Here is a 23,786-nt window from a genome sequence, read left to right as displayed (position 1 = left end):
CCAGGGCTTGACCAGAATAGGAAGGGGCAAGCTGTGTTGTGTCTGAAGAGCATGTGGGTAACTGTCTGAATAGGAATGAAGTGGTGGTGTAGTTTCATATGGATAGGTCTGTGTCTGGAAATCTCTGTGTAGCTAGTCACCACAGGCCTCTGTATCAACCCATGTTGACGGTTCCCCACGTGTCATGCTGATGTTAGGGTATGGTTGTGTTCACTGTGGGTACCTGCCACTACTGGCAGTGTCGCTCTGCCTGAGAATGTGGGTCAAGGTCAAGGTGTTACTGTGTACTAAACTGTGGGTTGGAACATGGGTTAAGAGGCCACAGTGGGGTGTTAACTGTAATGAGGGTGGGTCAGGATGAGTCTCACCGACTGCTGTCCACCCCACCCCTTGGGCTAGTCACTGGGCTTGGTTTCTTGGCCTGCCAGGCTCTAGAACATAGGACAGACAGCTCCTTTCTCACCCCTCTCCTGACCCACTTTTGGAATGATCCCGGTTTCCCTTCTACCACCAGCTGGGCAGCCTGAGGGGAGGTCATCTGTTATGGGGTTGGAAATGAGATGCGCACACCCCCTGGTGGCAGCGATGAAGAACATACCACCCGGGAGCACAGAGGACTGGTTTGGGTGGAGTCTTTCTGCATCCATCATTCTAAGTGCCAATTCTGGCCCTGGCATTGTTCTAGGTCCCCAAGAGCTGGCTGGGAATAAAGCTGACTTGACTCTGGCATGCTGGTGGTGGGGGTGGGGGAGACGGGGAGGTGGGACAGATAATAAACTCATACATATAACTAGGGTGACTTTAAAATGCTAAGTGTATTTAAAATAAATAAATAAAATGATAAGTGTAGTTGGGTGTGGTGGTGCACTCCTTTAACCCTAGCATCGGTAGGAGGATCTGTGAGTTCAAGGCCAGCCTGGGCTAGAGTGAGACCTACCTCAGAGAAAACAAACAAATAAACAAACAAATAAATAAAATAAGTGCGGGCTGGAGAGATGGCTTAGCGGTTAAGCGCTTGCCTATGAAGCCTAAGGACCCCGGTTCGAGGCTCGGTTCCCCAGGTCCCACGTTAGCCAGATGCACAAGGGGGCGCACGCGTCTGGAGTTCGTTTGCAGAGGCTGGAAGCCCTGGCGCGCCCATTCTCTCTCTCTCCCTCTATCTGTCTTTCTCTCTGTGTCTGTTGCTCTCAAATAAATAAATAAATAAAAATTATAAAAAAAAAATAAAATAAAATAAGTGCAACATTTCCAAGCATGAAAATGACCTAGCTAACTTTCAACAGATCTGAGCATGAGGACAGTGGCCCCAGGCCTGCACGAGGCATGTCACACCTCAGAGCCTTGGCTTCTTCCCAAGGTAGTGGCAGACAGAGATTGTGAAGAGCCCACTGGAGCATAGTGGTTCTCAGTCAACAAGCCTGAGGGTGCTGCTTGGTGGGTTCTGGATGCTCTTCAGATTGTTTCTTTTCTTTTGAGACAGGGTCTTGTCAATGTAGCCAGCCTGGCCTTGAGTTTACTGTTATAGCCAAGGATGACTTTGATCTACTAATCTTCCTGCCTCAGCCTCCCAAGCACTAGAATTGTTGCACCTGCCTGCCTTTGATAGATTGTTGAGTAGATGAATAAATGAGTCTTTTTTTGTTCTGGGGGATTTTCAGTGCTTGGTGTTTTAAATTCTCTGTTCTAGCCAGACATGGCACACGCCTTTAATCCCAGCACTTGGGAGGCAGAGGTAGGAGGATCACCATGAATTCAAGGCCACTCTGAGAATACATAGTGAATTCCAGGTCAATCTGGGATAGAGTGAGACCCTACCTCAAAAATACAGAAAAGAAAATTAAATTCTTTGTCTTGTAACAAGTCCCTTTCCTGGAGATAGGCTTAGGTTCCTTATCTATAAAATGGGAATCCTATTCCTAGAATAGCCTACTACCACCTGCTCTGGCCCTTACTCATCCTGGTTTGACTTGGACTATGGAGCAACCAGACACACCAAATAACCCTGGCAGTGGTCCTGTGAACCAAGGGTACAGACACACTGAATTCCAGGAGTGCAGATTTAGGACTGAGCACAGGAAGAAAGGGCTTGTAGAGGTTCCAGACGCCTGGTTCCCGTGAGACCAGCTCCACATCCGGCCCCCGGGACTCTCCAAGGACCCCCTGCGGACATTCCAGGTCCTTGCTCTGGGACTGTGTTGTGCACATCCTGTGTCCTGTTCCCAGAAGCAGCCCTCCCTATGCTCCCACTCCTATTTACCAAGCTTCGAGTCAGTGGACACCATTTATTGAGCACCTATAATGTGCTCGGCGCTGTAGAAGTCTTTGCAGAGGGTGTTGAGGGGGAAAGCTAGGACAAACATCAGAAGATTAAAGGGTGACTTCCTACCAGCAAGAAGCTGAGGAGGGACACGGAAAGTGGGGAAGGAAAGGCTTCGGTGGCCTAGGGAGAAATGTGGAGCCCCACACCAGCTGTATGTGGGTCTGAGATCCAGTGTCCACAATGTCTACTCTCCCAGTTGTCCTGTCTGACTTGCCAGTTGATGCTCTTTGGTGTTCAGGGCCCGAACGTGCTCTGAGACTAGCTAGGCTCTTCCTCTATCTGCAATTCTTTTCTAAGGACCCGATAGCAAGGGGCACAAGGGCTAGTAGACTTGGTCCCTTGCAGTGTTTCCAGGGTGTTCTATGCCTGTATGAATGTGAGGGCAGTGACTGCCTTCACTTTGTGGCCCCTTAACCCAATATCTCCCAGCCCTAGCCCCCTGCACCCAGTGTGTGCGTGTGTGTGCGTGTGTGGGGGGGGGGGGGGGCGGGGGAGTAACCCTCTACAGCTTCCTGGGTTGTGGCCGCCCCCTTGTGGTCGTCCATGGGCATTTTTCTCCCTTCACATTTTAGCTTGCTTTCCTTTGGGGCTTGAGGACTACTTTGCTCTGACATCTTGGAGTTGCCCTCCCCAACCTTAGTGAGGCCCACAGCTATGCCTTTCCTCCATGCCAAGCTTTGGTGGTGGCCTAGAGCCAAGGGCAAAGAAAATGATTTCCAAGACCGTCTTTTGTTCTGTAAGTTTATCTCTGCTGACTGGCATTGCCTCCCAGGGTCCAACTCCCAAGGGCTAATGGAGTGCCTAGGTGAACTGATCTTGAGAAATGAGTGGGACATAGGTACTTTCTCCCCAGAGGCCTTCAATCCAAGAGAATATAACCCTCTCTTGGACTAAGAAGTCACAGGTAGGAATCCCAATGGACAGGGCCAGGCACAGATGGGGCTGCTAATAGCCGCCTTCCCTGCCTTTGCCTGTCTTTGGAGCTTCTCTGGAAAACCACGTGCATGAATCCTGGAACGCTTCTGGGAGACCGGCAAAAAAGCAGTCATATCGCTACTTCTTGGGCAGGACGCTGAGGGCAGCAGGAGCTGGTCCTCTGGGCACCTTTGCTGCCATTCTGCTGCCTCCCTGACACCTGGCACCAGGAGAGGTTGGAGCCTTTCAAGCACCTTGAAGCTCCACTAACCCTATTTGTGTCTGTGGTGCGGGGAGGATGCCAAAAGGGAGGGAGCTGGGACCAGTCCTCCACCATGCTAGAAGTTGAGTATCAGATGGATGTGTCACCCGTTGGGCACATTCACCCTCGGGGAAGAATAGGGGTAAGGGACCTTGGACAAAAGTCTGGGGTCCTCCAGGCTTCCTTAACTTTGTTCCAGGCCCTCTATGTAGCCAACTCCCTCCCCCAGCCCGTAATAGGCGGCCTCACGGAGATCAGTACCAGTCAAAGGTGGCTCTAGATGACGCTTCTGGTCCCTTTCAGCTACTCCTCTGTGACCTGGCTTCCCTCTGCCTCTGGCTCCCCTAACTGAGCATGGCCCGTTCTGGCCTGACCCTCCCCCTCGCTAACAGTTGTCTCAGACTCTCCTCCACTGTTCTTGGGGCTGTCATTGACCCTCAAATTTTCCTCTTGGCAGTCTCCTTTCTCCTCCTTCTGGCTCCTTGCCTGTGGATGTTCACTCCTCCCCTTCTTTGTAGCAGCCCCCTGGCTCTCAGGCCACTCTGCCCGGCGGTAGACAAGGTAACCAGTTGTGGGTAGCTTGTGGACCAGGGCTTCAGGGGGCAGGCAGTGATAGCCCTGTTCCTTGTACAGGAAGAGGCCAAACATGTCAGGTTGAGTCACTCGGAACTTGGTGGCACAGAGCTGGCTCAGAGAGGCAATTGAGGATCCCGGGGGCACAGCCAGGGTCTTGGAGGTGCAACCAGTGCTGGGGTCCTGGTAGGCTACTCGGAGAAGGTGCTGTGCAAAAGAAGCAAAAACGGAGTCTTCAGTCTGAATGGAGCCCGATCTGCCTCCAAACCAGAGGGACAAACTGAGGCTGTGCTGAGAAGTGAGGGGATGGTACACACCCACTGTAGAACCAACTGGCAGGAGCCTTGCCTTGTGAACTCCAAGGGGGCTCTGGGGCAGGGGGACATGTGTTTGGGCTGGTGGTACAGATGCAAGGAACCTCAGGAACCTGAAAATGTGCTCAAGTGGAACTGTGTCCTGGGCTCTCAGAGTACACCCACCCACTTGATCTTCATGGCAACCCCAGGTGCCCATGTTACAGATGAAAAAACTGAGGCACACACAGGAATTGATAGACCTGGGAGGAACCTTGGGACCTAGTTATAGAATGTGGACTCATAGCAGGGCTGAGAATGGCTGGATGTGGTGGTGCATGTCTTGTATCCCAGCATTCTAGAGGTTGGGAAAGGAGGATCCCCATGAGTTTGAGGACAGCCTGGGGCTACGGAGTGAGTTCCAGGTCATCTTGGGCTGGTGTGAGAACCTGCCTGGGGACGGGGATGGGGTGTGGGGGGGAACGGGGCCTGGAAACCACCCAAACAGCAAAAACAACAAAGGCCGGGAAAGGTGAAGGGCAGAGATGGCAGCTGGCTTTAAGGACAAATGGACTGGAGCCCAGAAGCAGAGCGTGGGTGATGCATGAAGACAGGGAGGGCAGAGCCCTGGCTAGGGGTTGGGAGCCAAGACTTGGGGCCTCATCCTGGGTCCTGGGTCTCTTTCCCTCTCCATATCAGCCTCAGTTTCCTCTTCCACAAAATGGGGATAAAATGGCACAACTTCCGTTTCTTCAAGGATTCAGGGAGGCTGCCCTGGAGTATATAGCACAGTGCCAGGTTCCGGGATCATGTTACTTACAAGGACTAGCTTTGACATTCACATGCTGCCTCTACTGGAGGATGACACTAAAGAAGACCGTGCTGGGTGCTGTCAGAGTCTCACTAAGCCTGGCAAGTTTGGGGCAGATGTGTTACCTGGAAGCTGTGGGTGGCTGGCAGGCGGCGCTGCTCCCAGAGGGCCAGGGAACGCTGCAGCTCCTGTGCAGGGCTAAGGGGCAGGGTGTGGGCCTGGCCCAGGCCACTGAGCAGTGTCAGGCTGGCTGACAGGCTGGTAAGGTAGTAGCCACCTGGGACACGAGGGATAGAATGAAGCTTAGCCTGGGGTGAGGTAGCTTGTCCATTCCCTGCTTACTCAGAGCCCACTAGCAGCTAAAATACCCAGTGACACCCAGACAGGAAAGGGCTCACCCTCTCCAGTGAGCAGGGTGGGTTCCAGTAGCTCTGACATGTACTCGGCTTCCAACAGGAGGTCAGGAAGATCACACTGGGCCAAGACAAGGCTCAGCAGAGGCAGGAACTCATCTGCGCCTGCATTCTCGCCTGTAGGAACATGCGGAAGAGGAAATTTCAGTGTCCTCAGAGGTCCACAGGCATAGTCCAGTCCCTGTCCCTGACAGCAAAACTCTCCTCTGCTTGCCAGTCCCTTGACAGTGGAACAGTTACATCAACCACACGAAGGATGCTGTACTCTCTGGGCCTGTTTCACCCTCTGAGATGGGAACTTTGGATCCTTCTCCCTTATGTACAGTCCCAGGGTCCTGGGAGGCTCTCCCTAGGGATGGGAGATGGGACTTGCCTCTACCAAGAAAAGGCAGGGCTGGAGGATACAGTGGGCACCATACCTGTCTGGGTCCTCAGGGCTGTGTAGAGCAATTTGCAGGCCTGCAGGAGTCGCTTGACCTGGGCACTGGGTGAATAGGTACGAAGCAACTGCAGTAGCTTCTGCCGCACCTGTTCCATCTCCACTGGGGAGGGCAGGCTCAGGTGGGATGCGAAAGCTCCAGGGCCTTGGATGCGGGCCAGATGAAAGCCCTCAGTCAGGCGGCCCAGGGAGCCGTCTGCGGAAAGCCGGCGCCGCAGACGGGCTGCCAGGATGGGCCGGAGAGGTTTGAGCACAGAGCGATGGAGTGACTTCTCCAAGACCAGTTCTGTCAGAGGAGGAACAGGCAGAGTGAGAGGGAAGGGGCTGAAGAGTGTGGGAGAGAGCAGGGAATAGAACTTACTAGAATAACGGTGAGGAAAAGGAGGCTGGGAAAGAAGCAGAACAGCATCAGAGAGGCACAAGGCACCATGGCAGAGAGACAGGCAGATGGGGAAGAGATGGAGAGTCGGGGACTAACTGAACGAGCATATGGAGGCTTGCACTGGAGTCTTACCTAGTCTCTTGGGTGGTAGCAGCTTTTCGGGGCCCAACTCTGCGCTCAGCATGGCTCGGGCCCTACTTAGCGATTGGCGGATGGTCTGCAGCTCCCGGGGTTCAGGACCTGCCCGCACTTGGGTCAATAGGTCTTGCACCAGTTGGCCCACGGCTGTGTATCTGTCTTGCATTAGCATTGTGGCTGTGCGACCCACCTGCCGCTCAGGTGCCAGCAGGGAGCAGAAGGCAGAGCTCATGGACCTAAGCAGTGGCCGCCTTGACCTCCGGCGGGCCAGGTGCGGGGAAGTGGTGGGACTCCTTGGAGACCCCGGCAGCCCTTCTTCTTCAGAGCTGCTGGGAGAGCAGCAGTCCACCTCCTGGAGGGAGGGCAGGGGAGGAAGGCTAGGGCTGGTGCTCCCTGGCACGCGGTACCCCACTGAGATCTCCCTCTGCAGCAGCTGGCGAGGAGGCAGCCTTTCTGTGTGGCTGGGGGCTGCCCCAGGCAGCACGGGGACCGGGGGTGGTGGCACAGCAGGTGGAGACAGGGGGCTAGAGGTCTCAGTGGACACACGCACTTTGAAGCTCCTCTTGAATTTCTCACGTTTGGTAGGGCCTAGGTCCCCTGGGAACAAGGGATTGAAGAAGCAGAGGGCAGCACCAGTGCCCTGGTCCAGCTCTTGAGGGGAACGGGCTTTCAGCCGGGGCAGCAGTGGGGCTTCGGATGGGCCCTGCTGAGTCTTGATGTTGAGGGAGGAGCTCCAGAACTCTGTGAATCAGAAACCAATTGGGGTCTCAGGGCAGACTCAGGAGGGAGCTCACCAAGGAAAAGCATAGGCTGTGCCCTCCTATCTAACCCCCCCCCTGCCCCTTGGCCTGTGAGTGGTCAACTATGCAATGGGTAGCAGGGAGCCCTTACCAATGCCCATATGGGAGATGGCCTCCAGCTCCTTGTGGGTGGCTGCCTGATGGATGGCTCTGGGGAGCCGGAGTGGGAGGAGAAGAATATCCCTGAGGCCAGAGTGGGGAGCAGACAATCAAGAGTGAGGGGTGCTTAGGTATAGAGGGTGAATGATAGGCTATCCCAGGGAGTAGGGGCCTGTGGTCACCACGTGCTTCTCGGGCAGACTCACCGGGTGTGGCAGTAGGTACAGATGAGCTGGACGAGGTCCGGAAATATGAGCTCTGAGCCTTCCAAAAAGACACCTGAGAGACATGGGAAGTGAAGCTGTTCTCTGGGAACTGCCCTCCCTCACCTGTTTCTAGCCCCTTCTGACCAGGCCAGCCCCTCTCACCATCAGGGTTCTCCTGGATGTAGTGGCTAGAGACGAAAGAGGGGCCACTGGCCTCTGGCAGCCGCACACACAGGGCCTGGCACTGGCGGGTGTTAGATTTCCGTACCAGGAAGGTCTGCCAGTGGATGAGATCAGGAGACTCAGAACCTGTGTCCAGCTCCCGCCTCCCCTCTCTCAGATGGCCAGTCCCTGGGAGCAGGGGAAAGACTCACTCCTGGAGGCTCAGTCCTCAGTACATGGAGCGCAGCTGCAGCGTTGGCCCGGAGCTGCAGCCACACGGGCCGGGTGAGCAGCAGGCGCTCCCGCAGGCTCACAGTGCGGGCTGGCTGCTGTGGCTCACCTGCCTGCTCCCCACTGGCGGCGTCAGGTGTGTCATACAGCGGGACCTGGGCTGTCCTGGAGGCCAACACCCAGACCTGAGCAGGGGGCCAGGGCCAGGACATGCATATGTCTTTACCCTTTTGGGTTCCCCACATACTCTGCCCCCCAATCCTACCACCACCATCCACCCCCCCCCCCACCTAGCTGCCCTTCCAACTTCACTAACTTTTCTCTCTGCAGGTGTCCAGGAACAAAATTCAGGTTGTTTGCTTCCAGAAGATGTGCTCTTGGCTCCCCAGAGTCTTCCATGGCTGGGAGCTCCTTCTGCTGCTCAGGAAGAGAAGCCAGCCCCCAAGGCACAGGCACAGGCGCGCACATTCCCAGTGGTGAGTAACACTTCCTGAAGGCGGATCGCCCTGTCACACCCTGGCAGTTAACTCTTGTATGTCCACTTCTTGTGCCCAGTGCCTTCTTCCTCTGTTCTGGACTCAAGCTCAAGTGGGAGGGATCTCTCCCAAGTTAGTGGCCCTCTGGGAGCCCCACGTGTGGGGTACCACCTCCACACAGTGCTTCCTGCAGCCTCTTCAAACCACTCATTTGGTTAGGAAGGGGTTAAGCAGGGCTAAGTTTGCACAGGCCTAATCGTCGACTTTGGGTCACCTTAAGTCTGTGGTCAGTTGCTCATCTGTTCCAATACTGAGGGTAAGCCTTGCGGGTGAGCACCCCCTACTGGCTGTAGATGACTCATTCCCAAACCTAACTTGGATTTTGTGATTCTAGGTTGCTATGGAGAAAGGATGCTGTGTCTCTAAGGAAACCAACCCCTTTGCTTAACTGAGGTTCTGGGGGTGGTTCTGACACTCAAAGCTAACCAGGGGGAGTGTGGCTGTGAGGTCGTCAGCACATGGTGCTGCTGCCAGCTGCCTCCCACACACAGGCCCTACCAGCCTGCCTTGCCAATCTGCCAAGCAACTGGGGCAGGTGCAGACATGACCTAGCCTCCAGGCTCATGCACCAGCCCCTTCAGCACTAAGCTTCCGGCTCTGGGCCCAGCCACCCTTCCTCCAACTGTTTCTGAAGCCAGAGTACCACAAAATGCAGAGAACCTAGAAGAGTTTGCTTGTCTCAGGTGTTCTCCATGCGAACCCTGATTCCCTTGCAAGGTTAAGTCAGACACACACGAGTCACAACAGGGTCCTAGGAATGATTTTAATTTCAGTCCTTAAAATCTAAGAGGCAGACACCAGGAATGACCTGAGAAACCCTGCAGAGCCTGGCTGCCACCTCCGCTGGGATGGGCGGGACCCCAACATATTGCTTCTAGAGCAAGAGTTCCTCCTGCAGTGAGGCTCAGCTCCCCAGTTCAATGGCTGAGGGGCCAGGGTCTGAGGTCAGAAGGGCTGTTGCTTTGGCTTCAAATAAGGCCTGTATTCTTTGTCCAGGGGACACTGAGGAGGCTACGCTTCACGAAGGGGCTGGTGGTGAGCTGGCTAAGAATGGAGACCACAGTCTTGTTTACACAGGTCAGCTCCAGGGCCACAGCTGTGCAGGCCCCAAGGAGGGCAAAGGGGTCCAAGGCCAGTGATGGCTGGGGAGAGGAGGCAGCAGTAAATACTGGAGAGTTGCTGGGCAGCTCTTGCCTTTGCAGAAAAATGTGAATCCCAGGTGTGGTGCCAGTTGCTCCATGATCCCCTGGCTGTGACTGGCAAGGTCATGGTCCTGGAGATATATGGAAGAGGAAAATCAGTGAAAGAACTGAGCCAACAGGGAGGTGGCCACTCCTAAGTGAAGTGCTACAAGCTAGTGGCCTTTACCCACAAGGCTCATTCTGCCTCTGGGCCCTACCCCAGCTGGGGAATTCACCTTTATTTTAAATTTATTATTTGTTTTGTGGTAGTACTAGACACCCAGGATCTTGCTCATATGCTCCACCACTGAGCTACATCAGTGGCTTTCCACCCCACCTATATATGACCTCTCCACCAACCCAGAGATTCCTTAATCCAGCTCCTACTCTCCAAACTTCCACAAAATCCTCCAACCCAGATCAGGCCACTGATCCTGATAGGGTCGTCTCTGTGGTTCTTACCATCTGCTTTTCTCTTCTGAGGGGACACTGCTGCTCTGGCCTGGGTGGTGAGAAGAAAAGGCCCCTCAGAGTCCACCTCTAGCTTCAATTCCTCCTCCCTGCCTCTGAAGTACAGGGGCTGCAGTCAAGTTGTAAGACCCTAAGCCAAGCTGTGAGGTGTCCCTTGTCACAGGCCTGTTCAGCCCAGTGGCAATCCCTCCCCTCCAAACCTGTCCTGGAGTAACAGGTCATAAACATGCTCCCTGTTCCAGGGTGACTCTAGCAAGAGGGCCAAGAGTTACCACAATGTCAGCATTCCTGGACTGAGGTAGAGGTGTCAAGGGGCAGGCAGAAAACTACAGGTACTCTCAGATACCAGAGCTGGCACCCAGAGGGAGGCCTGCACTGCTCCCCAAAGATGGTGATGCAGTGGACCCACCTTTTTGATGGCGGTCCAGTCCTCCAGGATGTCTATCTCCTGCAGCATGTATACAATGTAGGGGCCTGTCGCGGGGTCAAGGAAGCAAGGTGGCCACTGGAGGGGAAGGTGATGGGGCTCGGCCTGGGAGACCACAGGTGGCAGTACCACCCACCCAATGCCCAGAACTGGTACGTGGACAGTATGGAGGGGTGTTGAGAGCCAGGGTGCCAGGATTCAAGCACAGGTTCTACCTCCTGTGTTGAAGATCCTGGGAGGCTCACTTTCAGAGTCTATGTTGGGGCATCAAGCCTTCCCCATCTTCCTCATTCACCCTTTCTCCAGAATAGTTGACCAAGGCCCAGCCCATCTTGTGGGATCCTACTTCTCTTGTTGTCTGGTTCTATGCCACTAACTGGCTCATCATTGGATTCTACCCCCCCCCCCATGATAGAATCCCCTGACCCTCCATGGCTCAAGAAGTTTGAGGTCCCTCCCTCCTGTCTCCATCCAGAGCTGGCCCTATGGCTGACACCATGGCTGCCAAAGAACTCAGCTCAGGAAGGTCAAGGACAGTGAATTCCCTCTGGTATGCAGAAGTACAGAGTGCCACATGCATGGGGATTACAGACTGCACAGACATGCTCATGTCTCACTTGGCACTAAGCAGGCAGGGACAGGTAGGAGTGTCAGAGGGGGATGAGCAAGGACAGGGTGGGAAAGCCCAGGGCTCTGTGGGGCCCACTGGGACACTGGAAAACCAGATGAGTCTCCAAGGCTGATTCTCACTTAACAAGTGTTCAGTGAGCCAAGCTGTTTCTTTGGGGGTCCACATAATCCAGGGGAGACCTAGCACTTGGTAAGAAACTCCTGACAGCTGGCTATGTCCACATGACACTAAATGACTGTGTCTAGTCTAACTTTGTCCCTTACAACCCCTCCAATCTCTTGGGAGTCTGGAGCTTGCCCCTCCACCCTGCCCAGTTTAGGCCACCTTGAATGGAAGGATACCAGAAACAAGAGGTGCCTTCTTCCTCTTGCTGGGTGGCAAAGAGTCCCAGGCTTTTGAGTTGCCTCTGGTGTGCAGCTTGTCATCCCACCACTCTGTGGCCAGAAACGCATTGTCAGGATCAGTACACTGACCCACAGGCCATTTTCACCCCTATAGCCTCTGCCCCAACGTAAGCCATACTGACCTCCCCTCCGTTCCTCACCACCACTCAGGGTAATGGACTTGGGAGTAACTAGCACACTGATAGCATACTGGTGAAAGCCAGGGAAGAGGCTACTGCCCTTCTTCACTGAGCCCCCATTTCTTCAGTTGCTTAGCAGACAGTGAATGAAGACAATTCCTACCTCCACAAGACCCCCCCCCCCCACGCATACAGATGCTGTGGCTATGGAGGGAATTGTTTCTGTGAGTTGTGTGTGTGTGTGTGCGCGCACGTGCACATGGGGGGGGGGGCAAAGGCCAATGTCAGTGGCCTTCAACTGCTCTTTACCTTATTTTGAAAACAGTGTCTCACTGAACCTGGAGCTCACCAATTATGTGAGACTAGCTAGCAAGCAGGCCCTGGGGATCCTCCAGTCTGCCTCTCCAACACTGGGATTACAGCTACACATCACTGTATCCTGCACTTTATGTGGGTGCTGCGGATCCCAACTCAGGTCCTCATGCTTGTGTTGCAAACACTTTCTCAGCCCAAGGCTTTGGTTTTTGTATGTGTCCACATGTCAGAGGAGCATTCCTAGTTCTACTCCAGCCCTCATGAATGTAGAGTGCTGGGCTAGGCCTTTCTCTGATGTCTTTCAGTCCTCACAGGAACCCCAAGAAGCAGGCTGGCTGACTCCCCCTGTGTGGCCTGGAAGCTAAAGTTCAGAGCAGGGTGGGGCACTGTAGAACTGGGCCCTTGCCTCACCAGAACTGATGTCCAGGCTCTGGCGGTCCTCCTCCAGCCTCTGGATCCGCTCCTGCAGCTCCCCAAGCAGTGTGTCATACAGCAGTAGCTTCTCGCTCTGGGCAAGGCATAGCCACTCAGCCAGAGGGCCACTGGACCCTCTGCCTGGCCCACCTTCACACCTGTCTCTTCACTCACCTCCAGGTGCTGTTTGGCTCCCTGAAGCTCACACTCATACTTATTCCTGATTACATCCAGACAGAAGCCCTTGTAGATCCCTGCAGTGCCCAAAAAGGAGGGCCACAAGAAAAGGGTGAGGCGGGGGACAGAGAGCTGTGGGCTCTTTGGGGGAAACAGGGCAGCCACAGACCTGCCACCTGAATGCGGATCTTGAGGCTCCGCTGCAGCCCTCCAAGAGGTTCTGTGTATTCTGGGGCTCTCTCAGCCCCCACTTCCTCCAGCCGCAAGCGCAGCTGGCTCAGCCGCTCCCTGAACAACCTGGGAGGTAAAAAGGCCACTGGCTCCTCTAGTGCTCACCCATCCTCTTGGGCAAGTGCCTGCTCCCCACAGGTCCCACTAGGCACTGATCAAAGTGAGCATTTGCACCCGAGGTGGGCCAGCCCTCGTGCCCCTGTGCTCACTTCTCCTTCAGTTCTGAGAACTGCTTCTCCAGGTCCAGCATCTCACTGACACACTCACTGCGGCGCCGTTCATAGTCCTCGTCGTCCATCTCTGAGACAAAAGAGGCCAGTCAAGTACAGCACGGCTCCTGTGTGCGCACATGCTGCGTGTGCAGGGGCTCACCTGAGCTCTCCTCTTCCGATTCAGTCTGACTGCCACTCCGTTCTTCCTCACTCTCATCCTCCTCTCCATTCATCTCGGCTGCTGAATCGCCCTCAGCCTCCATCTCCTCTGTTTCTTTGCCTGTAGGCTGGATGGGCATCTGGACTCTGGGAGAAGGAGTGCAGCCATCACTCACTACTGCCCACACTCGGGGCCAGACAGCTGAGAGCTGACCTAACATGACCCCTGATGGGGATTGGGGTGTGTGTGTGACTGACATCTGCCCCTGATGGAATCCCGAGCCATGGAAATGCTCACGTTCTCAGATGTTGCTAGCCATCCCAATTCTGAGACTACTGGCCAAAGGTATGACCCAAGGCCGGGCTCTCCATTACCAATGGGACTGGACCCAAAACGTCTAATTGGACCTTCACAGACTGGGCTTGAACTACAGGTCTAACTCCTTCATCTAATGGCAGTTCTCACTCTTGCACTCCCTTTGTCCACACTGTTGTTCTACCTACAATGCCCTCAGCTTCTTTTCCCAGTAACATTTCACAATCCTCTTATTTTGCCAAGTTTTAGGTCAAATCTGGTCTTCTGTCTCTCTGGGACCTTAGTGTTCCCTTTCTCCCTATATGACCTCAGCTTCTCCCTTCTGGCAGGGACTATGGTTTGAATATGACCCCCTCACCCAAGTTCATGAATTGGAAACTTAAGCTGTAATGAAACTGTGTTTGGAGATGGGACTCTGAAAGGTGATTAGGTCTGTCCTCAAGAGTGCACTAAAGTTGCCAGGTGTGATGGTGCATACCTTTAATCCCAACACTTGGGAAGCAGAGGCAGGAGGATCACGTAGAGGAAGAAGATGAGTTTGAGGCCAGCCTGAGACTACATAGTGAAGTCCTGGTCAGCCTGGGCTAGACTGAGACCCTACCTTGAAAGAACGAAAAAAAAAAAAAAGTATACTAAAACCACTATACAGCAGTGAGGTCTCCTGATAAAGAGCTCAGTGTAGAGATGAATGGGATGAGGGAAGGGTGAAAAGACAGGTGATATGTAAATAGAAAGGAGGAAGGACATGGGGGGGGGAATTTAGGGAAGCTGGGGAAAAAAGGGAGGAGGTCAGCTGAAACAAATTGTATTTGACTTTTATTTGTTTATTTTTATTTATTTACTTGAGAGTGACAGAGAGAGAAAGAGGCAGATAGATAGAGAATAGGCACACCAGGGCCTCCAGCCACAAACTCCAGATGCATGCGTCCCCTTGTGTATCTGGCTTACATGGGTCCTAGGGAATCAAACCTCGAACACAGGTCCTTAGGCTTCACAGGCAAGTGCTTAACCGTTAAGCCATCTCTCCAGCCCTGTTTTTTTGAGGTAGGGTCTCACTCTAGCTCAGGCTGACCTGGAATTCACTATGTAGTCTCAGGGTGGACTTGAACTCATGACAATCCTCCTACCTCTGCCTCCCGAGTGCTGTGATTAAAGGCATGTGCCACCATGCCTGGCTTACAAATTGTATTTGAAAATGGCTAGAATGAAAGATACCTAAGTCTCTGTATGCCAACTAAAAATTTTTTTTAAAAAAGATGAGCTTGAGTTCCTTCCATTCATTCTATCACCCTCTACCTTCTGCCATTAGATGGTCCAGCAAGAAGGTCCTTGGTAGATGTAGCCCCTTCAACCTTTAAACTCCCTAGTCCTCAGAACTCTGAGAAATAATGTATTTGTTTTTATTTCTGGTACTAGGGATTGAACCCAGATCCTCAAGTATGCTATGGCAAGAAACTTCTACCATTAGATATAAGCCTGGCCTTTTTTACTTTGAAATGAGGTCTCTTTAAGTATCCCAGGTTGGCTTCTAATTTGTAACCTTCCATCCTCAGCTTCCGGAGTAGCTAGGATTAAACCATCACACTCAGCTAAAATCTGTTCTTTATAAATATAACCCAGTTTCTGTTACTGTTCATTTTCTTTTCTTAACCTAACTCTGCCACTGAACAACATCCTGAGCCCTCAGATACTGTTAGGGCAGCACAAGATGGACTAAGAAGAACCCTTCCTATGAAAGTTGAGATGTGCTCAAGTTTCCCTGCCATTAAGAGAAAGCTGGCCTAGCGCATGTCTTTAATCCTAGCATTCTGGAGGTTGAGGTAGGAGGACTGCTGTGAGTTTGACGTTCGACGTCAGCCTGAGACTATGTAGTGGATTTCAGGTCAGCCTAGACTAGAGCAAAACCATACCTCAAAAAAAAAAAAAAAAAAAAAAAAACCCAAACAAAACAAAACTAGGACCCAGGTTCGATTCCCCAGGACCCATGTAAGCCAGATGCACAAGATGGCACATGTGTCTGGAGTTTGTTTGCAGGGCTGGAGGCCCCAGTGTGCCCATTCTCTCTCTCAAGTAAATAAAAGTATGTTTTTTGGAAAACACACACAGAGTAGGCCTACAAATTGTCCAGTCAGAAAAGTGCCTGCCTTGCAGGCATGAAGAACTGAATTGATCCCCAGTACCTACATAAAAATACTGGGTGTGCTGGTGTAAACCTGTAATCCAAGGAGATAGGGGGATCCCTGAGGCTTGGTAGTTAACCAGTCTAGCCTAACTGGTGACAGCCAGCGTTCCTTGTCACATATTCAAGTAGTTATAGTGCCTGGCTTACAGAAGTTTTTAGTCACATTCCTCAACGATCTGAACCTCCTCCCGCAAACCAGCCTCACCTTTCCCATTTTCAAGCCTCAGTTTCCTGCACAGACAATTCCTTTTCACTGTTAAGACGCAGGGTTAAGCGCTCTCTTCTCCAGATGCTTCTCACTCTAATTCTGATTGCGTTAGATTAAACCACAACCTCCCTTCTTTAACCCACCGAAGAGGGGGCCACCATGGCTGAGGGCTGTAAGGACCACACGGGTTAGGGATGGAAAGGCACACGGTTAAAACGCTGTGTACATGCAATTTGTCTTAAGACTAAGCTCCTTGCGAGCAAGACCCCAGGGAAAGCACACCCTTCTCCACAACCGCAGACACCAACTCAGCTTCTCGGCGGCGTTCCGGGAGCCTCCCGCCCAGCTCCACCTTCAGAAGGAAGCCCCCCGCGAGCGCTAGGGAATGCCAGGGCTCTTCCGAGCTAGCTTCTACCTCGCGCCCCGATCCCCCCGCGCGCGCCGGCCGGTTAAGTCTCCGCTTCAGCTTCCCAGGAGGAGACCGTGCCCGCCGGGCATGGCGATACGCACCGCGGGGACGGACGCCTCCCGCCTCACGTCGGAGACTCCGGGAGAAGTGTGGGAGCCCCCCAGGTAACCGGCGTAGCCGCTGCGCTCCCGGAAGTGCTGCGCAGGTCCCTCTTCAGCCCCCCGAGGGGCGGAGCTTGCCGGCGCTTCCGTGTGCGTCATCAGGAGGCGCCTGCTGCAGAGCTTACAATTGGACAGCTAGGGTCGAGGCATGCTGGGATACCGCGGGCCGGTCTCCATAGCAACTGGACGACACTCCTCTTAGGCCTGATTCAGCCTGCCCTTTGCTTTGTGGTCCTGGTTCCTTGGTCTGCACAGCCACCACCCTTGAACAACACCCTTGGGGGTACAGGCGGAGACCCCGACGTTCCTGCCCTCCACCCCCCAACCCCAGGAGAGTAACGGAGCCAGCTGTGGGTGTGAACACTTGTTTATTTACACACTGTCATTCGAAGGCAAATGAGCAGCCCAGCCTATTAGAGGGTGCAGAAAGCAGACTTTTCTCCCCCTCCCCCAATTCCTGCAGCTATACTCCAAGGAACTCGCAAAATGCGAAGACCTGGAAGAACCAGGAAGCTTAGGCTTTGCCCCAGAGTTGAGAACTAAATTCTATGCTTCCAAAAGGCCCTCAGATTTCTCAGCTCTGTCCCATTCATACTTTTTGCTCTCCTACCTCCTACCCAAGATTGTTAATAATAACAACAACAATAATAATAACACTGTAATATTAATAATACTTCACATTTATACGAAGCTTACAGAATGTTTTCACAGACAGCTTCTCATCTGAGCCTCCCAACAGTTCTGTGAGGTAGGTAGTCTCACCTTCCTTTTTACAGACAGGGTAACCAAGGCTCAGAGAGGCAACGGGATTTACTCAAGGCCACACAGCTAGTTAGTGGTAAAGCTAGGACTTGATCCCAGCACCCCATATTTAAGTCCAGTGTTCCAAAACCACAGCTACCCTTGTAAAGCGAGTGACATATCTTACCCAAGTCAGGCCTGAGGAGCCTGAGACTTCTCAGACTAGGGGAGGAAAGGCCTCAGCAGCGACGGGGTGAGTTAGGGTACTTGGCCTTCAACTCCTGTTTGAACTGGCGGTAAAGGATCTTATTGTGTTGATTTTCAGCCTCCTTTTGGGGATGGAATTTCAGAGCTTCCTTGAAGCCCTTATGAACCAGGAAACCTTCATTCAGCACCTCAAAATCAAACCCTGCGACATGCAGTTCACAGGCCTGTAGAGGGATAGAAAGACAACAAAGGTTAATGACATCCCCAGGGCCCAGAAGGGTAACCATTCCCTAAATCCACACTTCCAGCTTCTTCTTGAAACCGCCCACCATCCACCTACTTCCCAAACTATGATCTCCCACTTCGTTGCCTTCTTTCCACCCAGGGCCACTCCATCCCTTACCTCCCTCCTCCCCCATTCCCACCCGCCCACTCCCTTTCAGGCACCTGGCTGATTCGATTGAAGCCATACTGCCGAAAGCGCTCGTCGAAGGAGGGCACCTTGCCTCCAGCCACATAGAATGGTTCCCAGGGGTCCTGCCAGGGCACCACGTAGGCAGGCCTCAGCAAGCTCTCTTCTGGCAGGTTGACCCAGCGGGAGTAGTTGGTGGGCGCTTGGCAAGGTGTGCACAGCCCATAATAGAAGGGCCGGACCTCGCCCACCTGATAGAGCTGCAACAGTTCAGTCTTGCTCATAGGCATGCGTCGGGCTCGGCGGATTTCGAAAGCAGGCACCACCAGCGCCGTGCCCCCCCACTGGTTGCTCTGATCCAACATTTCCCTCAGGCCTCTCCACAGCCCCTCGCTGGGCACCATGTCCACATCAATCACCAGGGCATAGTTGGCTCCCTCACGGGCCAGATTCCTCAGCAGGTTATTGGGGTAGGAGACGTTGGTGCCCAGTGCATAATTGATACCGGGCTGGGCCACCCTGGCTAGCTTGTCAAAGACCTCCTGGCAGGACCGCAGCAGGGCAAACTCCCCGGGCTCCCGGGGATCGGGCACAGACGCTTCATAACGCGAGGGGCACACGAGGTGCATGGCGACCCTGGCGCGCATGTCGGGGCAGTGGCTGCTCAGCGCGTAGGCCAGCACCGTGGCCAGCTGCGCCTCCTCCTTGGTGGCCGCGAACACTGACACGGACAACGGGCCCTCCCAGCGCTCCAGCAGGCCGGATAGATGCAGCAGGTTGTCTACGCTGGCGTGTGTGGCCAAGATCACATCGTTGGGGTCCATGGTGGTCTTCAGTAGGCCCCGGTAGACACGATAATCTCCGCTGGCATCGAGGACTCCTCCGGAGGCCAGTGCGGTGCGGAGCTGAGACTTGACCTGGTCCACGGATCGCGGGGATGGCGGGAAGAACTCGAAATATTGTTCCTGCTCCTCCTGCCCGTGTAGTCCGGACAGTAGCGACAGGTAGAGCAGCTGCAACATCGCCACCAGCATGAGCGCGGCGAGCAGCAGCTGGTAAAAGGCGCACCGGATGGCGTAGGCCATCTGCATGGCTCTCGGGGCTCCGGGGCGTGCAGCAGGGACCACCAGGGCCGTAGTCTCCGCCAGCCGTGGCCAAGCCCGGATTTACCGCAGCCTGCCGAGCGCACTCGAGGCGAGCCGAGCCGAGCCGAGCCCAGCGCGGCCCCGCCCCGCCCCGCCCCGCCCTCGGCGCGTCCACGCCGCTCTAGGCGCGTGCCAGCCCGCCCTCTGCGAGGGAGGAGGAGCTACTGCGCCCGCCGCCGCCTGGCGCTCTGCGAGCTAACGCCGTGGGGACCCCCCCCTCCCCACGCCCCGACCTGGACTCGTATCTCTCCCTCCAGGTCTGGCCCGGCAGCCCCCCTGGATCGGCGCATCCTGAAACTTGGGTGCTCTCACCTCCACTCCGGGAGGGGAAACGGTGCAGAGTTCGATGGCACCTTAGTGAAGGATGGCGCGGCTCCCGACAGAAGCGGGTGGAAAAAAAAATTATATATATATATTTATTTATTACAAAACCTCCTTGCTGGCCACGGTTTCTTCCACCTCCGGAATCTTTCCAGGTCGTTGTGAGAATGAATAATGGAAGCCAGGAGGTTCGGAGAAGATGAGAGATATGGGAATGGAGAAGCAAGTGTCGCACAGGGGACGAGGTGGCCGAGTGGTTAAGGCGATGGACTGCTAATCCATTGTGCTTTGCACGCGTGGGTTCGAATCCCATCCTCGTCGGCCGCGTTTTACAGGCGTAAGATTTATTAATTTTCCACATCCCACCAGTACAGAGCATCAAAGTGAAGAAAATGGAAACTCGGGTGGAATTGTATCCTGTTTGCCCAACATACGTGTTCTTATTCGTTATCAGAACGTTACGGCAGAGGCCAAGATGTGTACTTTTCTTTCTCCCTAGAAGAGAAGTGACAGCGCACAGGTTGGTAGCGTTTAAGAGTGGCGTTCAGGCCGGGCATGGTGTCGCACGCCTTTAATCCCAGCACTCAGGAGGCACAGGTAGGAGGATCACTGTGAGTTCGAGACCACCCTGAGACTTCATAGTGAATTCCAGGTCAGCCTGGACTAGAGTGAGACTCTACCTTGAAAAACAAATAAAAAATTAAAAAAGAATGGCATTCGGATGCTGGCCAGTGCGCTGAGGGGGCAGACGCCTCTACTACTTAATCAATTGTACTCAATACCCCGCAATTTTAGCCAAATCATGGGGCACACATAGAGCAGAACATTGTGCATCTTGGTTAAGGGGGCATTGGAACAGACTAGAGGAAGTTGAATGCCAGGATCCTGTATTTCACAGGTTGTAGGATGCCAAGCATCCAGGAGACTTAGGTTTTGCTGCTCAGTGAAGTTACATTGGGGGCACTACCTCTGCGTTAGGGACTGTGTTAGGCATTGGTGCAGTGGGACTTGTAGACACAGGTGCTCTCCTTTTCTCTGAGGACAGATTCCTGGAGAGAGGGGAATGGTTAAGTGCCTGTCCTTTCAGCACAGTGTAAACCCAAGGCTCAGAAGCCATATTTGGTGCCATGTGATTTTCTTTGACCTACTCAAGGTTTAAAAACAACAGTTTGAGAGTTGTAGAGATGGCTCAGTGGTTAAGGTACTTGCCTCCAAAGCCTAATGGACCTGGGTTCAATTCCCCAGTACTTTTCTTTGACTTGGTCAAGGTTTAAAAATAACAATTTTTTTCATTAGTGGCAGGAAATAATAGACTTTTAAAAATTATTTATAAAAAATAAACATTTTTTATTTTTTAAAAGCATCATGTTTTTTAAAAAAAATTTTGGTTTATTTTTATTTATTTATTTATTTGAAAGTGAAAAAGAGAGAAAGAGGCAGATAGAGAGAGAAAGAATGGGCGCGCCAGGGCTTCCAGTCACTGCAAACGAACTCCAGACGTGTGCGCCCCCTTGTGCATCTGGCTAACGTGGGTTCTGGGGAATCTAGCCTCGAACCGGGGTCCTTAGGCTTCACAGGCAAGCGCTTAACTGCTAAGCCATCTCTCCAGCCCGGTTATTTTTTTATTAGCAATTTCCATGATTGTAAACAATATCCCATGTTAATGCCTTCCCTCCCTGAATTTCCCATTTGAAACTCCATTCTCCATCCTATACCCTCCCCTCTCAATTGGTCTCGCTTTCGTTTTGATGTCATGATCTTTTCCTCTTATTATGATGGTCTTGTGTAGGTAGTGTCAGGCACTGTGAGGTCAGGGATATCCAGGCCATTTTGTGTCTGGAGAAGCACATTGTAAGGAGTCCTACCCTTCCTTTGGCTCTTACATTCTTTCCGCCACCTCTTCTGTAATGGACCCTGAGCCTAGGAAGGTGTGATAGAGATGTTGCAGTGCTGAGCACTCCTGTCACTTCTTCCCAGCACTGTGATGCCTTCTGAGTCATCCCAAGGTCACTGTCATCTGAAAAGAGAAGCTTCTCTAACCAAAAGTGAGAGTAGCACTAATATATGGATATGAACATTAAGAGAAGGGCTTACTGGGCAGTTTGATGAGCACAGTATAAACGTTTAACTAGACAGTAGCAGATGTTACACCCCTAGGGCTCATGACTACCCCCGTTGTAGGTTTTCAGTATCAGAAATGTATTCCCTCCCATGGAGTGGGCCTCCAGTCCAATTAAAGGGCAGATGATTTCTATCATGACAGGCATGCTGCTATTGCACCCACTGGCTCATTTGGCCTAGATGGCCAAATATAAGGCTTGTAGTGTCCACTGTTGAGTATCTTCACTGGTGATTTCTTTTTCTACCATTGAACTGCATGCAGCATGGCTTCTTCCAGCTGTCAGCTGGTCTACATGGAGGAGGTTATCAGCTCAGTTCCAGTAGGATTTCTCAGTGGACTTGCAGCCCAAGTATGTGGAATCTTCAGAAATATGGTTTTACCATCTATTCCTGGTGGGAAACCAAGGGTCTTGGCAATGGCCTGCAATGTTTTGGGGACATCAGTGACCTCCCTGGCCAACAACTCACTGGAATGTATCCCATCCTTGGCACTGAAAATTTTCTAGTAACAATCTATGGCTCCTGAGTTGTCAAAGAAAGTAGGATTCCATATGATTTATTTATATACTATTGGATTTTGATTAGCTCTCCCTCCAACTTTCCTTTACTCCGTAGGATGGTATTATATTTATGTAAGTAGAAGAATAGATTAATGGGGGTGAAAAGGCCTAAGTGAGGTCAGGGGAAAAGACTGAGTAAAAATAACAATTTAAAGATTGGAGAGATACCTCCCCAGTACCCACATAAGCTGGAGGCCCTGGCTTGCCCATTCTCTGTCTCTTATTTCCCTCTTTGTTTGAAAATAAATAGGGCATTTTTAAGAATAACAATTTGGGGCTAGAGAGATGGCTTAGCAGTTAAGACGCTTGCCTGTGAAGCCTAAGGACCTAGGTTTGATTCTCCAGGTCCCATGGTAGGTCAGATGCACATGGAGGCCATGTGTCTGGAGTTCGTTTGCAGTGGCTAGAGGCACCCATTCTCTCTCCTTCTCCCTCCCTCTCCCTCAAATAAATAAATAAAAATAAATCAGAAAAGAAATAATGAAAATTTGAAGCTGGGCGTGGTGGCACATGCCTTTAATCCCAGCACTTGGGAGGCAGAGGTAGGAGGATCTCCATGAGCTTGAGGCTACCCTGAGATTGCATAGTGAATTCCAGGTTAGCCTGAGCTAGAGTGAGACCCTACCTCAAAAAACAAAAACAAACAAACAAAAAACACCAAACAAACAAAAGCAATTTGAATCACATTAGTAACTAACTTTATTTTTTTTCCCAAGATAGGGCCTCACTCTCGCCTAGGTTGGCCTTGGACTCATGGCAATCCCTTTATCTCTGCTTCCTGAGTGCTAGGATTAAAGATGTTCCACCACACCTTGAAACTAACTTGCTTGATTGCTTTTTGCTTGAGACAAGGTTTCATATAGCCCAGACTGGGCTCAAAACTCGATGTATACCTGAGAATAACTTTTTATTTATTTACTTATTTAATTTTTATTAACATTTTTCATGATTATAAAAAATATCCCATGGTAATACCCTCCCCCCCCCACTTTCCCCTTTGAAATTCCATTCTCCATCATATTACCTCCCCATCTCAATCATTGTACTTATATAAAATAACAACCTATTAAGTACCCTCCTCCCTTCCTTTCCCTTCCCTTTATGTCTCCTTTTTAATTTACTGGCCTCTGCTACTAAGTATTTTCCTTCTCACGCAGAAGCCCAATCATCTGTAGCTAGGATCCACATATGAGGGAGAACATGTGGCTCTTGGCTTTCTGGGCCTGGGTTACCTCACTTAATATAATCCTTTCCAGATCCATCCATTTTTTTGCAAATTTTGTAACTTTATTTTTCTTTACCGCTGAGTAGTACTCCATTGTATAAATGTGCCACATCTTCATTATCCACTCATCAGTTGAGGGACATCTAGGCTGGTTCCATTTCCCAGCTATTATAAGTTGAGCAGCAATAAACATGGTTGAGCATGTACTTCTAAGGAAATGAGATGATTCCTTTGGATATATGCCTAGGAGTGCTATAGCTGGGTCATATGGTAGATCAATCTTTAGCTGTTTTAGGAACCTCCACATTGATTTCCACAATGGCTGGACCAGATTGCATTCCCACCAGCAGTGTAGAAGGGTTCCTCTTTTTCCACATGCCTGCCAACATTTATGATCATTTGTTTTCATGATGGTGGCCAATCTGACAGGAGTGAGATGGAATCTCAATGTAGTTTT

General features: G+C 52.2%; 3 protein-coding genes and 1 non-coding gene across 6 annotated transcripts; 1 reads left to right on the top strand and 3 right to left on the bottom strand.

Moving 5' to 3' along the window:
- Positions 1 to 2,798: 2,798 nt before the first annotated feature.
- On the bottom strand, positions 2,799 to 8,722 carry Rin1 (Ras and Rab interactor 1). The gene is made up of 10 exons (XM_004656472.2): positions 8,361 to 8,722; positions 8,026 to 8,209; positions 7,814 to 7,928; positions 7,652 to 7,724; positions 7,438 to 7,529; positions 6,541 to 7,287; positions 6,007 to 6,312; positions 5,573 to 5,704; positions 5,300 to 5,451; positions 2,799 to 4,277 (listed from the first exon to the last, which is right to left on the bottom strand). Exons 1-10 carry the CDS (start codon positions 8,510 to 8,512, stop codon positions 3,801 to 3,803), a joined length of 2,430 nt encoding a protein of 809 aa, XP_004656529.2. The 5' UTR covers positions 8,513 to 8,722; the 3' UTR covers positions 2,799 to 3,800.
- A 607-nt stretch (positions 8,723 to 9,329) lies between these two features.
- Positions 9,330 to 16,675, bottom strand: Brms1 (BRMS1 transcriptional repressor and anoikis regulator). Of its 3 annotated transcripts, none has more exons than XM_045157065.1 (10): positions 16,538 to 16,675; positions 13,323 to 13,468; positions 13,160 to 13,250; positions 12,889 to 13,016; positions 12,717 to 12,796; positions 12,540 to 12,636; positions 11,632 to 11,724; positions 10,642 to 10,706; positions 10,224 to 10,263; positions 9,330 to 9,853 (listed from the first exon to the last, which is right to left on the bottom strand). In XM_045157065.1, exons 2-10 carry the CDS (start codon positions 13,459 to 13,461, stop codon positions 9,846 to 9,848), a joined length of 741 nt encoding a protein of 246 aa, XP_045013000.1. In that variant the 5' UTR covers positions 13,462 to 13,468; positions 16,538 to 16,675; the 3' UTR covers positions 9,330 to 9,845. The 3 variants fall into 3 exon arrangements, with proteins under 3 accessions (XP_045013000.1, XP_045012993.1, XP_045013002.1); XM_045157058.1 differs by having other exon boundaries at positions 16,443 to 16,593; XM_045157067.1 differs by lacking the exon at positions 16,538 to 16,675 and adding an exon at positions 16,025 to 16,122.
- Positions 16,676 to 16,948: 273 nt separating this feature from the next.
- B4gat1 (beta-1,4-glucuronyltransferase 1) lies at positions 16,949 to 19,165 on the bottom strand. The gene is made up of 2 exons (XM_004656713.3): positions 17,993 to 19,165; positions 16,949 to 17,769 (listed from the first exon to the last, which is right to left on the bottom strand). Exons 1-2 carry the CDS (start codon positions 19,046 to 19,048, stop codon positions 17,578 to 17,580), a joined length of 1,248 nt encoding a protein of 415 aa, XP_004656770.1. The 5' UTR covers positions 19,049 to 19,165; the 3' UTR covers positions 16,949 to 17,577.
- Positions 19,166 to 19,662: 497 nt separating this feature from the next.
- Positions 19,663 to 19,744, top strand: Trnas-gcu. The gene has a single exon. It is a non-coding gene; the product is annotated as a tRNA-Ser (tRNA).
- Positions 19,745 to 23,786: the final 4,042 nt, after the last annotated feature.

This window comes from Jaculus jaculus, chromosome 1 (assembly GCF_020740685.1).
Source record: "Jaculus jaculus isolate mJacJac1 chromosome 1, mJacJac1.mat.Y.cur, whole genome shotgun sequence".
In the NCBI taxonomy this organism is placed as follows: domain Eukaryota; kingdom Metazoa; phylum Chordata; class Mammalia; order Rodentia; family Dipodidae; genus Jaculus; species Jaculus jaculus.
This window is presented reverse-complemented; position numbering and strand designations above follow the sequence as displayed.

Coding starts and splice junctions, on each gene's coding strand:
- Rin1 (XM_004656472.2), bottom strand. CDS start 8,512: ATGTGCGCGCCTGTGCCTGTGCCTTGGGGGCTGGCTTCTCTTCCTGAG. Junction 7,288..7,437: donor CATCTCCCATATGGGCATTG/GTAAGGGCTCCC, acceptor TCTGATTCACAG/AGTTCTGGAGCTCCTCCCTC. Junction 6,313..6,540: donor GCTACCACCCAAGAGACTAG/GTAAGACTCCAG, acceptor CTCCTCTGACAG/AACTGGTCTTGGAGAAGTCA.
- B4gat1 (XM_004656713.3), bottom strand. CDS start 19,048: ATGCAGATGGCCTACGCCATCCGGTGCGCCTTTTACCAGCTGCTGCTC. Junction 17,770..17,992: donor GCTTCAATCGAATCAGCCAG/GTGCCTGAAAGG, acceptor ATCCCTCTACAG/GCCTGTGAACTGCATGTCGC.
- Brms1 (XM_045157065.1), bottom strand. CDS start 13,461: ATGCCCATCCAGCCTACAGGCAAAGAAACAGAGGAGATGGAGGCTGAG. Junction 11,725..12,539: donor GAGCCTGGACATCAGTTCTG/GTGAGGCAAGGG, acceptor TTCTGGCCACAG/AGTGGTGGGATGACAAGCTG. Junction 10,707..11,631: donor GAAGGCACCTCTTGTTTCTG/GTATCCTTCCAT, acceptor ACCCCGCGACAG/GCCCCTACATTGTATACATG.